Source organism: Magnolia sinica, chromosome 12 (assembly GCF_029962835.1).
Source record: "Magnolia sinica isolate HGM2019 chromosome 12, MsV1, whole genome shotgun sequence".
In the NCBI taxonomy this organism is placed as follows: Eukaryota; Viridiplantae; Streptophyta; class Magnoliopsida; order Magnoliales; family Magnoliaceae; genus Magnolia; species Magnolia sinica.
This window is the reverse complement of record NC_080584.1, coordinates 919,693-942,806: the sequence shown is the minus strand read 5'-3', so window position 1 is coordinate 942,806 and position 23,114 is coordinate 919,693. Positions and strand designations below refer to the sequence as shown.

At 38.1% G+C, this 23,114-nt stretch overlaps 1 protein-coding gene across 1 annotated transcript; it reads right to left on the bottom strand.

Moving 5' to 3' along the window:
- Positions 1–5,525: 5,525 nt before the first annotated feature.
- On the bottom strand, positions 5,526–7,073 carry LOC131221712 (noroxomaritidine synthase 2-like). Its single transcript, XM_058217009.1, has one exon. The coding sequence runs from the start codon at positions 7,071–7,073 to the stop codon at positions 5,526–5,528; it is 1,548 nt and encodes a 515-aa protein (XP_058072992.1).
- Between the last annotated feature and the right edge of the window lie 16,041 nt (positions 7,074–23,114).

Here is a 23,114-nt window from a genome sequence, read left to right as displayed (position 1 = left end):
CACCATCCCAGAATGGGAGTGAGTGATCAACTCAGTGGTTGTATTAATAATAAATTACACATGTTATCAACCCAATCAGTACATGTAAGGATATTCAGAGAAAACAATATTTTCTAATAACTCTTATTAAATGCGAAGCATGAAGGTATGACATGATGCATACTTTTTCCAAACAACAGTCCCTCTTAGTGACTTTGACACTCATTTCGCGTATGCCAATACTTCCTCACATGCGACCCAACGCCAAATTGCAAGTCCTAACTGGTGCAATGTGATGAATATAAAGTGTTAGCCAAGTATTTATTTAGTCATGTTCACCTAGCAGTTTGGGGAAACTAAAATACCCTTACCTTATAGTGGTCTCAACCAGTTCGCGAGGCTCGGAGCGGCAGAAGCAACCCCTTACCTACCTCCCATAATCCAAAATTGTGTTCATCACTCGTGCGATAATTTTCCCATCGATAAGAGGCTAACACTGACCTGACCAACAAGCTCGACCGATCACTAAGTACTCGGATGACACACCCGGGCGCACAGGGTTAGGTGGCCCATCGACAAGTGGAGGGCGTTCACAGTTTATATAAGAGTCGTCACTCATATGTAAACGTGGGATGGTCGTGGTGTTATTGAGGTTTGGAATGTCTGATTTACAGCTTTCTTGATTGTTCATTGGTCACTACGGGGAGGCTCGTCACCCCGACATAGGCCGACAGCTGAGACACAGTGTGCCATAACACCATGCCCGACTTATGAGTCTTACGAATTTTACTATTTACGATTTGAAGTAGATTCATTTAATAGTAATGTGGGTACTTTAGGTTCTATTTAGCATCATTGCGATCCAAAGTTTCCAAGCAACTCGTCGACTTTTAGATTGGTTCGGTCGACCTGGGGCACTTCGGCTCAACCGACATCGATACAAGTGTCCCATGTAGTCCGGCTATTGTCGGTCGTCCAAGTTCATCCCGGGTCGGTTGAACAAGCCAAATACGGCCAGCTTGGACTGAATCTCTCCCTAATCTAGGCGATTAGTCGACATTTCTGAGGTGGGAAGTAATCATACGTCTCTACGACTTAGCAATTACCATGTTACTCTAGCATAATATTATTGTCACGTCCACACAGGCATTTCATCAAACACATTAGTACTATTAGGTTTCCACATTTATGTAACTATCACAATTAACACATGAGTAGCATTTTTTGTCATAGGTCTACTTAGGCATTTCATCGGACATACAATCAACAACAAGAATTTGAATTAAAAACATCAGGCATTTCATCAAACATGTGGACTTCAACAAATTATTTTAAACAAACAACTTGCAATTCATCTAAAAGTAGAACCACATAACTAATAAATGAAAATAGTTCGCCACCCAGGATCATTAACTGGATCCTCAAGGGTCGATAAATGACAACCTAAAATTAATAGTCCGCATCTTTGCGGCGAGTCTCCTTCCCTTAGCGTTTTCAGGGATAGGGTTTGGTGTAGAGTGTCGAAACCTATCCAACATATAGAATTTATAAGGGAATTGGAAAAAGAAATCCTAATTAATTTAGGGTTTGGATCAAGGATCAAATCTCACCTTCTGTGACTCGAGGGAACCCGGGAGAGCTCCCAGTTTCGACACGAAGTCCTCCCGAAGGAGAGGAAAGCAACTCCTCTTGATTGGCCCCACTCTTGCCCCACTTTCTCCTCTTGTTTCCTTGCTTCTCTCTCTCTCTCTCTCTCTCAACTTCTTAGGTCAAACAGAAAATTCGTGTAAAGGAAGAGGGGTGTGGGAAATGGGGTACTTATAGTACCAATTTGGGTGCAAATGACCCTAATGGCACTTGGTCTTTCATAATAACCCTATGGGAGTTAGTTTAGGTTAACAGGATTATGAAGGGAGGCACATAGGGTAATCCTCGCCTTAGGATATATGTCCCAGTAGTGGATAAGCCACAAAATATCGCGGCTCAATGATTAGGCATATAGATGGACCTCGAGGGCCCCATCTTCGATCAACGACGTCCAATCGCCATTCGGACCCCAATTTGTATAGATCTGGCTAAGATAATAACCCTGATGGGTGTCTCCAATTTGGCCGACATCCAACGGTTCGAACACCTCGATTCCATAATCAAATGAGGGTGCTGACTCTTTCTTAAGTTTCAGGTTATTATACTGGTTATTTACGCTCGTTATACAGCTAGCGTGTGGGCCCAAGCTGAGCAGCCTCTGGGCACCGTCTTGACTCAACACTCGTGATGGCTGTCAAGCCTGCCAAGACAGATGCCTTCCCAGAATTTTAGGCCCAATGGGTTGGTAATACCCGATCCGCAACCGAAGCGGTGAATCGAGTCACCCTCAAAAGGATCTGGTTCTCAGTGTCAACTCTAGGTCTTGGTCAGTATTTGGGATTAGCCACGTTTGTGTCCTTGTATGCTCATGGTTCAGGCAGGGGTGGTCATTAGGTCCTAGGTGCACTAAGCCCACTAATCCCTATAGGTCAGTTAATCCACTTTGACCAGTACGAAAATTTCCCTGACGTTACATAAATAGGTTTCTATATAAAGAGGAGTTGAGAAAATCCCTTGACGTCCTCCTTAGGAGCCACTTGGAGAGAGAGGAGACAGAGAGAGAGGGGAGAGAATAGTTCTCCCATCTTCCTTCCCTCTTCTCCTTCGCATGAGTGGTGTGTGTGGTCCATCCTATGGATGATGTGTGTCTTCCTTATACTCTACCAGAGGTACAGATGGTGCCATCTCTCAACACCTTCTATCTACGATAGATTGGGAAGAGAGCTCTTCCGTTAGAAGGGATCAACATGCATTGGTAACATCTTCGTGAAAAAAATTATCATCATGATTTTGATTGCATAAGGTAAAATCTAAATCATCCTTTAAATTTATGATTGTAACCCCATGTGCTCCTGAAATTAAGATTAATTAATTAGAATTTTTGACAAATCTTTCATTTTTGCTTCTTTTTTTTGAAGTTAAAATCCAACATGTGGTATTAAAGCAGTCACATTTAGTGTTAACCCTCAAAATTTTTTTGGGTGATATCTTCATTATCCATTCAGTGCTTTAACTGTTCATATGGTAAGGAGGATAAAATAGAAACAAGTTTGAGATTAAATTGGCTCCCAGATTAGTAAAGTTGGGTTGGGCGAGGAACTTTGGAATGTGGCCGTTAATACGCATTGTTACTTAGTGAGTCGGTCCCCTTCTACGACCATTGATTATAAAATTTCAGAGAAAGTATGGAGTGGTTAACATGTAGACTACTTAGGATCGTGAGTATTTGGTTGTGAAGCTTACTCTTATGTATTATCTGTTGAGAGAGATAAGCTAAACTAAAGGGCCAAGAAATACATCTTTGTTTGGTAATGGTGGTGGTATGAAGAAAAATCATAATTAGCCGTGACGTCAAATTTGACAAAGGATCCATATTCTGTAAGAATGATCAAGAGGAAACGAAAATATTAATTGTGGATGTTCAGGTAGACATATATGACACATAGGCTGACACAGATATGTAGACAGAGGTATAGGAGGAGGTGGAGCAGCCACCCATGAGAAGGAATCAGCTGCGAGATCGAAGGTTACCGATGAGATATAGTGATAACTCTAATATTGCACATGCTCTTATTATGTATGAGGGGGATCCGTCTACTCTTCAGGAGGCTTTTGATGAGCCATATGCCGGAAAGTGAAAAGTTGCGATAGATGATGAGATTAACTCCTTATATAAGAACGAGACGTGAGAGCTGGTGGAGCTTCCCATTGGTCGAAAAGCGATTGGGTGGAAGTGGATCTTCAAGAAGAAACATGATAGGTATAAGGCAAGGTTGACAACGAAGGGATATGCTCAAAGGGAAAGTTTCGACTTCACTGAGATATTCACGCCAGTTGTGAAACAAGTATATATCAGATTCGTGTTGGCATTGGTTGCCCAATATGATTTCAAGCTAGAATAAATAGATGTAAAGATTATCTTCCTGCATGAGGAAGTAAAAGAGCAAATTTACATAAAACAACTAGAAAGCTTCAAAATAAAAGGGACAAAGAACAAAGTTTGCAGGTTAAAGTTGTTATACGGCCTGAAACAGTTGCCTGAGTAGTAGTATAAAAAGTTTAATTCTTTCATGATGAGCTAGAGGTTTACCATAATTGAATATAATTATTGTGTCTATTACAAGACACTCAGTGACAGAAAATAAATCATCCCGGTATTGTATATTGATGACATGCTGATCGCCAGTCATAGGATATCTTAAATCAATTAATTGAAGACTCAGTTATCAGGTACATTTAAGATGAAAGATCTGAGGGCTGCAAAGAGGGTTCTAGGCATTGATATATACAGAGATAGGAAAATGAGAAGGCTTTGGTTGTCTTAGAAGGAATACCTTGAGAAAGTATTGGTAAAGTATGGGATAGACAGAGCAAAGCCGGTCAGCGTTCCTCACGCGGCTCATTTTAAGCTTTATTCTGAATAGTGTCTTAAAATCGATGAAAAAAATTAGCATGAGATGTTGGTTGCTGGACGCTTTAGGTGTCCTACTCGATACCATCGAAAGAGGTTAGATGCTATCGAAGACTGTTCAATGACATCGAAGGCTTGCTTGATGCCATTGGAAAAATCTGAAAAATCCATGATTTATCGCTAGAACGTTTTGATGTTTAGTTCGATGTAATTGAAGACAGTTCGATGACATCAAAGGTTGTTCAATGCCATCGAGTCCCATCGAAGGTACTATCGAACGTTTGCATAGAGTTGTGTATTTGCGGATTTTTTCCTATTTCGATTGTGATTCACATAGAGGCTATATATATGCGTGTAATCGGGATTAGGGTGAAACCAAGAGCTTTCTAATTTGTTCCTAAGATTTTTAAGGGCTTGTAAAGAAAGATTTGAGGCTTGTTCGAATCAAGTATTCTCTCTTTATCTCTTGTAATTTTTTGCTTTCATAGCGATATTTATCGCTCTGTATCGTTGTTTTGTTTTTAGTTTTTTTTTTTTTTGCTTTTCCGCAAGTTCCATGTTAAATTTAAAGTCTTTGTGATTGGGCTTAATTATGCGAGTGAAATACTTTGCTTGATTCATCTAGGTGTGCTTCTGCGGGTCCTCCAACAAACCCACTTTTTTTAAAAAAACAAACCCACTTGACATATTGCATAGCTCATTTTAATAGGATATCTTAATTCCAATTGAGTTGCCACATAGAAAATAGAAAATAGGACATGCTCTCTTGCAAGTAGTGATCCAACACCCCATATCATATATTTTTATATTATATTATATATAATATAAATAATAAAAACATATTTTCTTGACGCAACCTTGACCAACCGAGTCCTGACTCTGCAAACTATAGAGCAGACAGGTTATGCTAAGCCATGCATACTCATGCATTCTACGTCGGTATTACTTCCTAACAACCATTCTAGTAAACGATACATCCAAACAAAGTAAGACACGCATATCATGATAAAACAAACAGCAGATATCGATGCAACCAAACGCGCCACAATCACGATTCATGAACATCTTCCTTACTGATTCGGACCATCAAACCATCCTTCATATGGAGAGCTACCGAGAATTTCGGCGACACAGGGTGGCCGTCCATCACGTGAACTTGAAAATTGTAAAGCACCGCCGCAGCAACAGCCTTCATTTGAGTAAAAGCCAACTCCCTACCTAAGCAACTCCTCGGTCCAGTAATGAATGCCGTGAACTTGTAGGAAGGTTCGAATTTCAAGGTGCCTTGCTCGGTTATCCATCTCTCTGGCTTGAATTCTAAGCAATCTTTCCCCCATATTGCTTCCATCCTCCCCATCGAAAACAACGAGAATATAATCTTTGTATTTGCTTGGACCGTTTCACCACTGGGAAGAATGTCAGTCTGAAGAACTCCTTTGTGCTCGAACGGAACAGGTGGGAATAGCCGTAGCGATTCGCACAAGGCTGCTTGTAGATAAACCAGCTTGCTAAGCTCCTCAGTATCGAACACCGTCAGTTGGGTCAGTGACACTTGTTCTTTTTTAGCTGCGATTGCTTTGAGTTCTTCCAAGATTTTGGTTTTGGCACTTGGGTTCTTAGAAATTATCCAGAAGAACCATGTAATGCCGGCGCTTGTGGTATCCTTCCCTGCAAACAAGAAATTAAGCACAGTGTCTCTGAGGAACGAATCGGATTCCGCTCCTCCTTCCATCTCATCCATGTAAGATGTCAGCAAATCCCCAGATTCCTCTAAACCATTGGTTTCTTTTATTTCTTTCCTTCTCATTGAAATTCTTTGGTATACGAAATTATCAATGGTTTTCCAAGCTTCATACAGCTTCTTCTCCTTTCCTATCTTTAGCCACCATAGCAACCTCCACCAGCTTTGAGGCACCAAGTGACGGAATAACACCGCCTCAGCCGCATCATCCATGGCCTTGACAATAGGAGGAAGTTCTGGGAAGTCGGTAGATAGGCATTTTGGATCAACCCCAAAAACCAAAATGAAGGTGTTATCGAACATGAACCTGTGTAATACGTCTTGCAAATCTACGTATTTTCCTTTTTGCATGATGTGATTAAGGACCGGAACAAGCGCCTTCTCCACCTTCTCTTTTGTAGTCTTGGCCATAAACCGACGGAATCGTGTACATTTGAGGTGAGCCTGGGCTTTTCTTCGTTGAAATCTCCACGACTCAGATTCTGAATTGAAGATCCCATCTCCAAGTATATCGAACATCTTGATGTAATCAGAACCCTTTGGGAAGTTGGAGAAGTTGGTATGCATGACATGGTTCACGTTAGCTGGATCGCATGTTATCACGGCATCCATATGAGTAAACCAAGGGCCATAGAAAACGAATGTAAGACCATTTCTGGCCATGACTTCGTTGAACCAATCATGCAAACGGTGGGAATTGAGAAGAAGAGATGGCAACATGCCGAAGATAGGCCAGTTCACGAGAACATTGCCTTTGATTCTCAACATCTTAATGAAGAAGAAACAAGCAAATGCAAGGAAGATTTCAGGGTAGCTAGAAAGCATTTTGCATAAGCACGTGAACCATGAAACCATTGTTTTTTTTTTTTTTTTTGGTTACTGATACTTGGATTTTGATTGCTCATTGAGGCTTAGCTGAAGATTGTTTTATAGCTTGGACTCTCTGTTACTGGAAATGCAACTTGCTCAGTACCATTACTTAGGAGGGCCCATATCTGTGGAATTCCTCCCTATTCTCCTGCTACCGCCTATTTGGTTAGTTGTCCGCACGTGACCCTACCAAATGAGTGGACCTTAGCTATTTCTTTTCTCCCTCTGTTCCCACTATTGTGAAAAACTATTGATTGGTCGGTGCTGTGTGGGCCCCACCATGTTGTATTTGTTTCATCCTTATGCATCCATTTTTACATATCATTTTAGGTTTGATTCCAAAAATGATAGGTATATAAATCTAGATGGATGACACCACAGGAAGATAATAGTGATTGGATATTCACCATTAAAATACTCCAATGGCCCCTGTAGTGTTTATTTGACATTCAATCTGTTGATTAGGTCATACAGATATAGATGGAGGGAAAAATTTTATGGCCCCCAAAATCTGTTGATTAAAAACAAAGTTCAGCTTGATCCAAAACTTTTATGGGCCCCAAATTTTTTTTACTGGTCGGCGTTCATTCAACACTGTTTATTGTAATGTATTCCAGTTGAGATTTGGATATACCTCATATTGGGCCATAGAGCACCAACCACCAGCCGTCCATCTAGGAAAATAGATGGACGGCATGAATGAAATACATACATCATGGTGGGCCATAGAGCACCAACCACCAGCCAGTAGCTAATCCATTTCCCAAGCGGATTGGCTGGTGCACCACACACCACTGATGTGGCTTGTGTGTTGACGTCACCAAGTTCTTTGGGTCCCATCATGAGGTATGAGTTATATCCAAATCCTCCGTCCACTTTGTGTGATCGTTGTAAGGGTTGAGCGGAAAAATACAATATATAAAAAAATCAAGTGGACCACATTGTAAAAAGTAGTGGGTATTGAACAGATTGGATCAACATGATATATATTTTTTTCTCTTCATCCACGTCTGTGTGACCTTATGAACAGATTTGGATGGAAAGAATAATACAGTGGGCCTTATGAATTTTTTAACGGTTACAATCACTGTACCCGCTGCTATTTGTGGTGTGGTTCACTTGAGTCCTGGAAATTACTAATTTTTGGGATTAAGATCTAAACTGATCTCGCAAAAGGGATGAACGGTGAAGATATCATAAATACATCATTGTGGAGCCACGTAACTTTGATCTTCTTTCAACTGTTCCTACAACTGGGAGATGGAGGGGAGTCACCGCTAGAAAGAGGTTTTAATGGTAAGCTTCGATCCCCATTGTTTACTACCGTGGGGTGCACTTGAAATTTGGATCTTTCTCACTCTTTTGGATTATACCCTAAAATAATATCCTGAAATGGATGGGCGGTGTGGATACAGTACATATATCATGGTGATGCCTACGGAAAGTGATGACGTCACTTTAGCAGGAGGAGCTAAAAAGAGACGTGACTTGAAAATCGTATTTATGTAGTCGAGTGCGTGCCCTCCGAAAGGGAGAGAGACATCTAGAGGAGAAAGAGCATTAATTATAAGGCAACAGCCTCTTGGCTACTGAAGTATCTACGCAGATGTAAATTCACAAAACTATAAGTACGGTAACCTATGAAACGGATTGGCTACTCTCCATGCCACCATCCTGGTGCTCGGTGTTCTGTGGACCCCACCATGATGTATTTGTTTCGTCCATTCTGTACATCTATTTTTACAGATCATTTTAAGTTTGTACCAAGAATGATAGGTATGTAAATCTCAGATGGAGCACACCATGTGAAAACAATAGTGATTGGATATTCACCATTAAAATACTCCTATGGCCCGCTGTAGTGTTTATTTGACATCCAATCTGTTTGTAAGGTCATACAGATCTAGATGAAGAGCAAAAACAAAGATCAGCTTGATCCAAAACTTTTATGGCCCCGAAAAGTTTTTAATGGTCGATGTTCATTCAACACTGTTTCTTGTAATGTGCTCCAGTTGAGATTTGGATATACCTCATTTTTGTTCTCATACAGTAAAATGATCTAGGAAAATAGATGGACGGCACGGATGAAATACATACATCATGGTGGGGCCATAGAGCATCGACCACCAGTCAATGGGTGGTGGTGGGGGAGTAGCTAATCCGTTTCCGGAGACGTAAGTTAAAAAAGAAAAAAATAAACAGTAATCGGATTGGCTGGTGTACCACACACCACTGACGTGGCTTGTGTGCTGAGGTCACTAAGTTATGTGTGTCCCATCATGAAGGTATGAGTTATATCCAAACCGTTCATCAACTTGGTGAGATCGTTGTAACCGTTGAGCTGTAAAATAAGATATATCCAAAAATCAAGTGCACCACACTGTAAAAAATAGGAGGGGGGATTGAACAGATCAATATGATATTTCTTCTTTCTCTTCATCCGGGTAAGTGTGAATTTATTAACAGAGTGAATGGAAAGTAGACATTACGCTGGGGACTACGAATTTTTTAACGGTTAGAATCATTGTACCCACTGCTATTTGTGGTGTGGTCCACTTGAGTCCGGGAAATTACTCATTTTTGGGATTTAGATCTATAATGATCTTACAAAATGGATGAACGGTGTAGATATGATAAATACATCATTGTGGGGCCATGTAACTTTGTTCTACTCTGAACCGTTCGTACAACTCGGAGATCGAGGAGCGTCGGCGCTCGGACAGGCATAATTGAGATCAAAGTTACATGGGCCACGTAGTTACGTATTTATAATATCCCCAACATTCATTCACATTTCCATATCATTTCGGGAGCATTATATATAAAAAAAAGAATCATGTCCAAAAATCAACTGGACCACACCACAAAGAGCAGCTGGATAATTGATTTTCACTGTTAAAAATTTTGTAGGGCCCACCAAAACATTTATTTTCCGTCCAATTTATTCATAAGGTCACAAAGACCGTGAAGAGGAAAAACAAATTTCATAATGATTTAAAACTTCTTTAACCTCTAAAAAAGTTTCAACGGTAGACATTCAAAGTAGAATAGTGAGACCTATGGCTATGGATTATAATCGTAGTAGTAGGTATCATAATCCGTAGTCATAGAAGACTGTCCCACGTGGGCTCATCGAACCAACGGCCCCCACGCTAGTTGCTGGCCTATTTGGCGGGGCCACGCCCATCTGGCGACACCTATGGCTACAGATTATAACCGTAGCCATAGACGGCAGTCTATGCAAATTTTTTATTTTATTTTATTTTTTATTTTTTATTTTTACATGGAGAACTTTATTCTACCTACAATTTTCTCTAACACATATTTATATAAATATGTATATATAAGCATATAATTTCTCTCTCTCTCTTTTCATTTCTTTCCTTATTCATTTAAGAAGAATATCTTCTAAACCAAAATTAGTTACTTGATGTACCCTATATGATTTTGGGGTAGGAGAAGCTACTTTAGCCAGCCAACCTGGTTATTTTCCAAGATTCCATCAGGTCGATGGTCAAAAATCCCTTCCATTCACTTCGCGGTCAATTTCATTTACTTCGTGATCAATTCCATGCATTTCACAGTCAATCCCGGCGATTCCCCTTCACTTCACGGTCAATTCCCTTCACTTTATGGTCAATTCTGTGCATTTCACGGTCAATTCTCTTCACTTCACGGTCATTTCCATGCACTTCACGGTCAATTCCCTTCACATCACGGGCATTTCCATTCATTTCATGGTCAATTCTCTTCACTTTACAGTCATTTCCATGCATTTCATGGTCATTTCCGGCGATTCCGTTTCATTTCACGGTCATTTCCATGCACTTCACGGTTAATTCCCTTCACTTCACGGGCATTTCCATGCATTTCACAGTCAATTCGCTTCACTTCACGATCATTTCCATGCATTTAACTGTCATTTTCGGCGATTCCGTTTTATTTCACGGTCATTTCCATGTATTTCACGGTCAATTCACTTCACTTCATGGTCATTTACATGCATTTCAAGGTCTTTTTCGGCGATTCTGTTTCATTTCATGGTCATTTCCATACATTTTGTGGTCAATTCCCTTCACTTCACGGTCATTTCCATGCATTTCACGGTCAATTTGCTTCACTTCACGGTCATTTTCATGCATTTCATGGTCAATTCCCTTCACTTCACGGTCATTTCCATGCATTTCACGGTCAATTCGCTTCACTTCATGGTCATTTCCATGCATTTCATAGTCATTTTCGGCGATTCCATTTCATTTTTATGGTCATTTCCATACATTTCATGGTCAATTCCCTTCACTTCACGGTCATTTCCATGCATTTTACGGTCAATTTGCTTCACTTCACGGTCATTTCTATGCATTTTATGGTCATTTCCGGCGATTCCGTTTTATTTCACAATCATTTCCATGCATTTCACCGTCAATTCCCTTCACTTCACGGTCATTTCCACGCATGTAACGCCCGAAAAATCGGAGGTCGAGCAAAGCTCAACTCCCGAGTTCCAACGCATCACTTCTGCAACATAGATAATGATGTTTAAATGTTGTCCATATTAGTGCATTAAACATGAGTGGTATTACACTAAAACAGCATATCATACTCCAGAGTTAATGTAATTAAGCAAGCCGAAGACTGAGATAGGTATATAAAGGATATGTACGAGTTAAGTAACCTCCGGAGTATGATCATGTAGCCGGGTTGAATATATACATAATTTGTTTCAAAATACACAAATTATCAAAATGTAAATGTTCAACTAATCCAATGTCCCTGTAATCCTGACAACACAGCTCTAGGTCTACACAGACCCGCTTGAGACCTGTACGTAGGAGAACTCCTCCTTCTCGTCAATGAAATTTGGCTCCATTGCGAAAGCCTCGTTGTAACATGCATCTAAATCAGAGTTTGGTTGGTGTTTTAAAACACCATCCCAGAGTGGGAGTGAGTGATCAACTTAGTGGTACTATAAGGCAAAGGTTAACATGTTATCAATTCAATTAAGCAGTAATGATAAAGCAATACAACAATTACTTCCTAATTATTCTTGTTAATGCAGGAATGATATGTAGTAATGATGCATGCCTCTCCTGCACTCCCTCAACGACTTCATCTAACGATCGCGTATGGCAAACTCCCTAGACGTGCGTTTCCTCGCCAAAGCACATGCAATGCGGTGCATGGTCATGTTAGTCAAGTAGTTTATTAGGCTTATTCATATAGCAGATTCGGGAAGCTAAGGTACCTCCCTTTTTATCATTTACCCAAACAAGGATCCATCTAGGGTCGTCAATCCTAGTAGTTTATTAGGCTTATTCATACATATGTATTTCATCCATAAATCACATAGTGACAATTTACATTACATAAAGGAAATTATAGATATGGATAAGGTGGTTGAGAATCCTATCTCAACACCTTTACTAAAAATGATTCATCAAATAATTTCTCATTCAGTCATTTTATCAAAACTTAGGCTACACATTACTACATATGTGAACTAAATTAGTTTTAGCATATATTATGACAAATCCTTTCACAAAGGAGTTGTCATACATACAATAAACATGTATTCTAAATTAATAGTTGTGGTAAACATAAATCAAAATTTCACTTTCATTCAAACATTTCAACAAACACATGGAATGCATTATATATTCACATAGTTCACACACATGTATAGTTTATCGAATACATCGTAACTAAGATCATATGGTAACAATCCAGTCAAACACAGATCAATGCTAACATTGAAAGCCTTGAAAACTATAACCTAAACATTTATAGTCCGTACCTTCCGTCGGATCTCTCGTTTCGAACTTAGTTCGAATCCTACGTCCACGTATACAGAACAACGGTACTTAAACATCGAAATAGGTTAGGTATTTTGTCGATTCCAATACTTAGATTCCTAAAACAAGATTACGGTTAGGATTTCTTACCCAAATCGGAGTTGGAATTGATGTTGTAGCGAAACCGGAGAGGTGATTCAGCCCGTGGAGTGGTGGTAGTGAATCCCAGCAATGATCTCTCTATCTCTCTCTCTCTCTCTCTCTCTCTTCTCCTCACCGTTTTCTCCTCGTTTCTTTATTCTCTCACCTAGGCTCAAAAGTGATGTAAATGGCCCAGGGCCATGGTATACTTGGGTTATAGTAAAAAAGTGACTATTTTTGACGAATGGGGCTCATCTGGAGGTCCATTACCTGTCTATGTCACGGAGTAAGTTCCCTGACAATGGATCTAGGCCAGGTGATGATTTCGGTACGATCGGATCAGTGGATCGATCGTGGAGGACCCGTATTAGATCAACGATCGTTGTCACTCGATCAGGGCCACAAGTATACCAACAGGTGCAAGGAAATTTTCCTGATCCATAAATGTAGTTGGGTCAGAATCTAACGGTCTGAAGTCTTCAATTTCGCCCGCAAACGAATGGTCCAATTCACTTAAGTTCTGGTTCATTTTCTAAAGATATTCATGTTTCTCACACACTTCGCTCAGGGCTCAAGTTATGTGTTTCAGGATACTATTTGGGTTCAATTCCCGTGATAGTTGTTAAGCCCAATAAGGCGGTCATAACCTTATAGTTTTGCGGTAATCGGACTTTCGACGCGCGGTCCAGGTCCAATACGGAGTTTCAATGTGCTCCCAAGAGCAACTGGGTTTTGGGATTTCTCCTAGGTTTTCAAGTAATATTGGGTTGACCACTTTAATGGTTTTAGGTCTTGCAATTTGTATGGATAGTGGTTCAAGCTAATCCATCGATTAATTCATTTTAGTACTTAATTGATTTTCGTCTAATTTCCACAGTATACGGTCTTTAGGGATTTTTACGTGAGGTGGTACTCGAGTCTTTGTACGGATTTTTCCGAGACGTTGCAACGCATTTCATGGTCAATTCTCTTCAGTTCACAGTCATTTCCATGCATTTCTGTTGAGACTCAAATATTGCATAATTTTCTCCATTTATATCTTAGTTTTATGAACATAAATCATCTTAATATTCTATTTTACTCATGTATGTGTTGCAAGGTAAATTTAAGAGCTTGGATTGAGAAAGGGTGCTAAAAAGCAAGAATTTTATGCTCAAAAATCACCAAGGCAAAGGATGGATCTTAGGAGACCAAGATTGAAGAATTCACATGCCAAAGACTAAGAAAATCAAGTGAGGAATGAAAAGAATCAAATATTTGAAGTGAAGAATCCTGAAATCGTCCTGAAAAAGTGTATTCTATAGCTGTGAAGTTTATTTTGGGAAACTACATAGTAGGAAATCTATTTTAAACAAACTATGCAGTGAGAAGTCTATTTTGAAAAAATACGTATATTTGAGGCAGTTTCTATGGTTTTTCAACTTTGTACGAAAATTGGAGTTCCCTACTTATAAATAGGGCTTCCTAGGACACTCTTAAACGTCATTCAAAGCATTCAAGAGCAAGATTTAGGATTTTTAAAGGGTTTTCAATTTTATTTAAGTTTTATAATTTTTTTTTTCTTTTACATCTTTTCTATTTATATTTATTCTTTCTTGTTTCTTTTTTTCTCCATTCTAATTATGTTTTTCTAAGTTCCTTCTAACCCAAGCTAGAAGGGAAGCACATGGGTTTAATAATTCTTTAAGTTATGATTATTGATTGTTTTAATGATGAGAAGAATGGTGTATGCATGTTATCTATTGTTTAAGTTTTATTTTTTTATCCTCTTGTGAGATCCATATGTTTCCATCATATGAGATCCACGTTGGTAGATGGGTTTATCCTAGATCAATCAGATTTCCTAGATAGGAGAGGTTCTCAACCTGTTATATTTTTTTGATATTCATTATCCTATAGATATTGAATACTTAAAATCACTGGCGCTTGAGAATATATGTCAATAGTGTAAATCCATTATTTTCTAATCTTTTATATCATTTATTAAAATATTTAAACTGTTTTATTTTCCGATTAGGCTGACTATAGTGCTCAGATCCTAGTTGTGTTATCCAAGTCATCATGATTTTGGAACATTAACCTATGTGTGAAACTTTGAAGCTTGGGTGTTATTTTATTCAGTTGAATTACATCCATTCGAAAATGCTAAAATCAAATCATTAGTTTAGTTTTTATTACTTAGTTTGTTTTGCATTTGATTTTTTTTATTTTCACAATTCATCTCCCTGTGGGATCAACCCTGTATTCACGGGATATTACTTACGAACCTCTGTACTTGGAGGCAAGCAATCAAGTTTTTGGTGCCGTTGCCGGGGAGAGAATAAGATAGATCAGATCTATCAAGATAGCTAAGGTAAGTTCTCTTCTAAACCTTCCAAATTTTTTATAATTTTTTTTCTTTTCTTTTTCTTTGAAAATAAATTCAGTTGGGTCTTTCAAGCACTAACTATGACATAAGGTTGCCCTGCTTGGAATTTTATCACCTAAGTGCTATGGTTGTCATACAGTTGCTGTTTGATCACAAAGATCATCCGCTAAATCTATTTTCCAGATTAGCATAGTTTAATTTTTGCATTAGTTTTACTTTTGTTTATTTATTTATTTTTTTGTGGATTGAACCCTCATGGTCGGCCCTGCCGCCTAGGTTGTTGATTTATTTTTGCTTTGTGGACTGAACCCTCATGGTTGGCCCTGCCGCTTAGGTTGTTGATTTAAATTTTTATTTTTATTTTAAGTATCATACTTGTTATTTGAATTAGTGGTATTTGTTGTGTGGTGTGGATGGTTTATGTCCCGTTGGGTAGGGATCAAAACAATCAACTCTGTTTCGAAGGTGGACTAGTTCCAGGCCTTAATTATTCACTTAGAAGAGGCACTCAACATCACTTGGATTCCATGGCAGACCCAGTTGATAATCCAAATCCAAATTTGCCAGATCCAACTATAAATCAAAACAGAGAAAATCAACCCAATCCTCCTCTTGAGGATGAAAATGAAGTTCATAGGAATGTGTTAAACCAACCACGAATTTTACGTGAACATTTACACCCTGAGAGATGAACTTTACCATCTTGCATAGTGTTCCCTGCTCACACAGAGAATATTGATTTTAAACCAGGTGTGATTCAATTGATTCTTAAATTTCATGGCTTAGATTCTAAAAGCCCCTACTTGCACCTCAAGGACTTTGATGAAGTAATTGCAATGTTACAAGTAAACAATGACAATAGGGATGTACTTAAGCTTAGGTTATTCTCATTTTCTCTAAAGGATCGGGCCAAAGCATGACTCAACTCTCTAAGACCTAATACCATCACTTCATGGCACGCCCTAAGTAGAGAGTTTTTGAAAAAGTTCTTTCCCAAGCACAAAATAAATGCACTAAAACAAGAAATCATGTCATTCTCCTAAAAGGGGAGTAAACTATTTTTTCAAGCTTGGGAGCGCTTTAAAAACATTCTAATTACTTGTCCACATCATGGTTATGAACGATGACACGTGATTGATGCTTTCCGAAAGGGGCTTACCATGGATACCCGTCAGTTCATAGAGATGATGTGTGATGGAACCTTTCTTAACAAAGATCATAATGAGGCCTGAGATTTTCTAAATATGTTAGCAAAGAATACGCAGACATGGGATGTCTCTACTAAATCAGACCAAACTAGACCTATTCCTAGAGAGAAAGCAGAGATGTATGTCCTAAGAGAGGAAAATGACCTTAATGCAAAATTCGTTGTATTGTTTAGAAAGGTCGAAGCCTTGGAAATTAAGAAGGTTAATATGGTTAAAGCAAACACTTCCTTAGGTAATTTTTGTAGCATTTGTGGTGGTACAGACCATAATACAAAGGATTGTCCAATAATCTCAGTTGTACAAAATATCACGCATGAGCATGATCAAGCAAATGCTATAAATTACTACCAAAGGTCAGTTATGTAACCAATGAGAAACACGTATAATCCAAATTGGCGTAACCATCCTAATGTTAGTTGGAGGAATGGACCACAAATTAATGCGCCCAATGCATCTTAAATACTTCCACAAAACAACTTCTTTGGGGCACGTAACAATGCACCATATGTGCCCCCGCCAAAGCAATCATTTGTGGAGGATGCATTGACCGCATTCATGAACTCTCAAGCTCAAATGAATCAGTCTGTAATCCAATCAAATCAGGAATTAAAGACAGCTGTGGCTAGGATTGAGACTCAACTAAATGCTAGGGAAAAAGGCACCCTTCCTTCTCAACCTATGCCAAACCCTAGAAACACACATTTCATTGGAGACTCAAATCCATGTAAGTTACATCATGAACAAGCTAAGGCCATCATTACCTTGAGAAGTGGAAAAGTGATCGATAACAAGATAATGCAACAGGTAGAAATACTGAAGGATGAGTCACTATCTCAAGAAAATGATGAATCGACTATGGTTCAAGAGCCGCAACAGCAAAAGGATAAAGAAACTAAGTCATATGAGCCTCCAGTTCCGTTCCCATCTAGACTTCGGGATCCAACTGTCCCCATGAAATATCAAGAGGTGTTGGATGTGCTCCAAAAGGTTATTGTCAATATTCATTTGCTTGATGCCATTAAATAAATTCCATCATATGCTAAATATCTCTAGGACTTGTGCACTGTAAAGAGGAAATTAAATGTGCACAAAAAGGCCTTCCTTACTGAGAAAGTGAGCGCTATCATTCAACAAAGGGCTGTACCTAAATACAAAGACCCGGGAAGTCCCACTATTCCTTGTATTATTGGAAATTTTCAAATTGAGCATGCTTTACTAGATTTGGGTGCAAGTGTCAACTTAGTACCTTACTCAGTTTACAAACAAATGGGGTTAGGCAAGCTTAAACCAACCACGATTACACTCCAACTCGCTGACCGCTCCATTAAGGTACTAAGGAAAATTTTAGAGGACGTGCTAATTAAAATGGAGAAATTCTACTTTCCCGTGGATTTTATTGTACTAGACACTGAACCATGTGTAAATGCTAGCGCTCAAGTTTCCATCATTTTAGGCCACCCATTCCTAGCAACTTCAAATGCAATCATAAATTACAGGAATGGAATGATGAACTTGTCTTTTGGTAACATGACTCTAGAGTTAAATATTTTCAATCTATGTAAGCAGCCCATTGATAATAATGAAGCCAATGAGCTGAATTTCATGGACTGCTTGATAGAAGAAGTGGAATTGGAACCTAGTCTGACTGAGGAATTGATTCAAGTCTTTGGGGACTTAAAAAATTCTGATTTAGAAAAAGTGCTTGTCGAATTTGTGATGATAATGAGAGCACTACCACCCAGGACATTGGTATGTACCAATGGAGACCGCACACTCAAATCCTATCTATCAAGGACTCGCAACCTCTGCCATCACCAACCAATATTCCAAAGCTTGATTTAAAACTACTACCAAATGAGCTTAAGTATATATACTTAGGTGAAAATAAAACTTATCCTGTGGTGATCTCTTCATTTTTAGATAAGGATCAAGAGATTAAATTGTTGAAAGTTCTAAGGGACCACAAAGGAGCCTTGGGCTGGACCATTTGTGACATTAAGGGTATAAGCCCTTCCATATACGCCCATCGGATCCACCTCGATGAGGACGCCAAACCAATTAGATAATCTCAAAGGCGTCTCAATCCAAACATGATGGAAGTTGTAAAAAATGAGGTGATCAAATTATTGGATGTGGGAATCATCTACCCAATATCCAATAGTATTTGGGTGAGTCCAACTTAAGTAGTCCCAAAGAAATCTGGAATAACTATTGTGCAGAATTCTAATAATGAACTCATACCAACACGTGTCACCACTGGTTGGCGTGTTTGCATTGACTATAGAAAATTGAACCAGGTCACAAAGAAAGACCATTTCCCTCTACCATTCATTGATCAAGTTTTATAGAGGGTAGCAGGTCACTCATTCTATAGTTTTCTTGATGGATATTCCGGATATAACCAAATAGAGATAGCTCTGGAAGACCAAGAGAAAACCACATTCACTTTTCCATTTGGCACGTTTGCTTTCAAACGGATGCCATTTGGATTGTGCAACGCCCCAACAACTTTCTAACGGTGTATGTTGAGTATTTTTTTCAAATATGGTTGGGAAGTTTCTTGAGGTTTTAATGGACGACTTTTTTGTATTTAGGAGTAGTTTTGAGGAATGCCTCAACAATTTATCTCATCTTGTCTAGGTGTGAAGAGAAATACCTTGTCTTAAATTGGAAGAAATGTCATTTCATGGTTCAAAAGGGAATTGTTTTGAGCCATGTTATCTCCAAAAATGGAATCGAGGTAGATCGCTCAAAACACGACATTATAGCTAATCTACCTATCCCCCAAACTGTTAGAGATATTAGATTACTTATAAGGTATACTGGTTTTTATAGAAGATTCATCAAGGACTTTAGTGCTATTACTAGACCCTTGACTAATCTTCTTCAAAAGGATGTTCTATTTAAATGGACAGATAAGTGTGCAAGTACTTTTAATAAAATTAAATCATCCCTTACCACCACACCTATCATGCGTCCACTAGATTGGACAATTCCTTTTGAACTAATGTGCGACGCAAGTGATTATGCCATAGGGGCTGTTTTGGGCCAAAGGAAAGATAAACGGCCCTACGTTATTCACTATACGAGTAGAACTCTAAACTCGGCCCAAGTGAACTACTCAACAACTGAAAAAGAGTTACTTGTAGTAGTTTTTGCTTTGGATAAGTTTAGGTCCTACTTGTTGGGATCCAAAGTGGTCATTTTCACGGACCACTCGGCTTTGAAATATTTGCTATCTAAGAAGGATGCAAAGTCGAGACTTTTGAGATGGATCCTCGTACTCCAAGAATTTGACTTAGAGACAAAAGATAAGAAATGAGTAGAAAACGTAGTGGCCGATCACCTTTCCAGATTGGTGTTAGATGATTCCACTGAGGAGATGCATATTCAGGACACTTTTCCTGATGAACAATTATTTGTGATATCCAAATTGCCTTGGTATGTGAATATAGTTAACTATCTTGTAATGAAAAAAATGCCATATCATTGGAAGTTACAAAATAGGAAGCGTTTTGAAACCGAGGTTAGGAACTTCTTCTGAGATGACCCGTATTTATATAAATATGGGACTGATCAAATTTTTAGACGTTATGTCCTAAATGATGAAGTTCAAAGTGTTATTTCCTTTTGTCACACAGAAGCAAGTGGTGGCCATTTTTTTGCTAGTAAAACCACTGCAAAAATCCTACAGTGTTGTTTTTATTGGCCCACCATGTTTAAAGACACCCATGCTTTCTGTGTTGCTTGTGATAGATGTCAAAGGTTGGGAAGAGTGTCCCAGCGCAACATGATGCATTTATCCCCAATTTTACCATTGAAAATTTTTTATTGTTGGGGTATTGATTTTATGGGCCCATTTCCATCTTCTTTTGGATTTCTTTATATATTGGTTGGTGTGGACTATGTTTCAAAGTGGATTGAGGCAATTCCAAGTAGGACCAATGACAACAAAGTGGTCATACGATTCCTCAAGGAAAATATTTTTGCTAGATTTGGAACTCCAAAGGCCATCATTAATGATGGCGGTTCTCACTTTTGCAATAGGACATTTGAGGCTTTGATGAAGAAATATGGCATCAAGCATAAAATGAGCACTCCATACCACCCACAAACGAGTGGGCAAGCTGAGATTTCTAATCGGGAAATCAAACACATTTTAAAGAAAACTATAAGGCCAGATAGGAAGGATTGGTCCCTCAGACTATTCGACGCTTTATGGGCTTATAGGACTGCTTATAAGACCCTGATTGGAATGTCTCCATACAGATTGGTGTATGGGAAGGCTTGCCACTTGCCTGTGAAATTGGTACATAGAGCCTACTGGGCAATAAAAAAATTAAACTTTGATATAGACCAAGCAAGTGGACAAAGGAAATTAGAGTTGAATGAATAGAGGAGCTGATGAGAGACTCCTATAAAAATTCTAAAAAATACAAAGAGAGGACCAAAGCTTTTCATGATAAAAATATCCTGAGGAAGAATTTTGAACTTTAGCAAAATATCCTATTGTACAATTCCCGTCTCCAGTTCTTTCCGGAAAAGTTAAGATCAAGATAGACAGGACCCTTCATTGTGAAGAATGTTTATACTCATGGGGCTGTTGAAATTGAGAATCCACATAATGACAATGTGTACAAGGTTAATAGTCAGAGATTGAAGCCTTTTATGGAAAACTTTCATTTGGGAGAGGGGTCCTTCCCTCTTCATGAGCCAGAATATTCAGATTGATGCTCCTAGTCTGATGAAGTATTTGTGTAGGATTTGTATCATATTCAATTTTTTTTTATGTCACCTAGCAGGTGAGTTTTTCATGGTAAGTACTATCCACCCTTTCTTTTATTTTTATTATTATTTGCATTACATTATCATTACATTGGAGACAATGTAAATTTTAGGTTGGGGGTGTGAACAGTCATCTATGTGAAGGTTTTTTTTTTGGATTTCAGTTTATTTTTTTATTATTTTTATTATTTTTAGGTTTCAGTTAGGTTTAAGTTTATTTTTTTAGGTTTATGGGAAATTTTTTTTCAACATTTTTAAAATAATATATACAAGAATGTGAACATGATATTATGCGAATTCCAAAGGCAAAGTTAATACTTAGTTTAGGTCGATAGTAGTCAGAATTCTGATAACTGAAAATTATAGACTTGAGTTCAATTATTTAATCACTAGTTTAAAGTGAGTTGTAATTTGATATACTGAATTCACAATACACCCTAACTAACTAAGTGAGGAATATGATATGTGAACTAGAATAACAACTTTTGATTCAAACAAGGTTGAATGAACTAGTACCATTGATATATGTTTAAAAGAGAGAATATTGAAGGAAAAAAAGAGTGATAAAAAAAAAGAAATTTTTATTATAGAGCATGAATGCAATAACCATAACAATCGTGTCAGTAATCCGGAGTAAAGATACATAAGTATCCATTACTGTTACCATTACAAGTATGATACCTTATGTTATGAAGTAAACCTAGTAGGAATCTTCATCTAAGGGTGGTCTATAATAATGAGGATATGATGATAAAAGAAAAAATATCATGAAAAAAATGAGATCACTAGGGATTTTATATTCTTGGGATGATTGAAAGGAGTCAGGATAGGGAACATGCATATTTCTCAAAGTTAGACTAGTGTCACGAGCACCTAAGTATATTGGATCATAACTATTCTAAATTTTGATTAGGTTTCTGAACTCAAGGATGTAATGGATTAGGGAATTGAGATTCTAACTAACTTCAGACTTAGGGTAAGTATTGTTTTGTTTTGGAATTCATATGATGAATGAAGACATAATTATATAAATTTCTAAGTGTTGAACTATTTTTCATATTTTTAATGTTTGTGGGTAACATTTCTGGAAACTCTCACGAGACTATAACTTGTCTACTAGGGGAAACTTAGAGGTTTAAAGGCTTGTTGCATATGCTAAATGCAATCGAGATTACCTGCGAAAGTGGTGTAGTTAGAATTTTGTTTTCATTTTAATTTTATTTTTAGAATTAATTTTTATTTTTATTTTTATTTTTCTTCTCTTATTTTGCTCGGGATTAGCAAAATACAGGTTGGGGGTGTGTTGAGACTCAAATATTGCATAATTTTCCCCATTTATATCTTGGTTTTATGAATATAAATCATCTTAATATTCTATTTTACTCATGTATGTATTGCAAGGTAAATTTAAGAGCTTAGATTGAAAAAGGGTACTAAAAAGTAAGAATTTGATGCTCAAAAATCACAAAGGCAAGGGATGGATCTTAGGCGACCAAGATTGAAGAATTCATATGCCAAAGATCCAAAAAAACCAAGTGAGAAATGAAAAGAATCGAAGATTTGAAGTGAAGAATCCTGAAATCGTCCTGAAAAAGTATATTCTGTAGCTGTGAAGTTTATTTTGGGAACCTACACAGCAGGAAGTCTGTTTTAAACGAACTATGCAGCGAGAAGTCTATTTTGAGAAAATACGTATATTTGAGGCAGTTTTTAGGGTTTTTCAACTTTGTAC

Excerpts from the sequence above, each read along its gene's own strand:
- LOC131221712 (XM_058217009.1), bottom strand. The coding sequence starts at position 7,073 with ATGGTTTCATGGTTCACGTGCTTATGCAAAATGCTTTCTAGCTACCCT.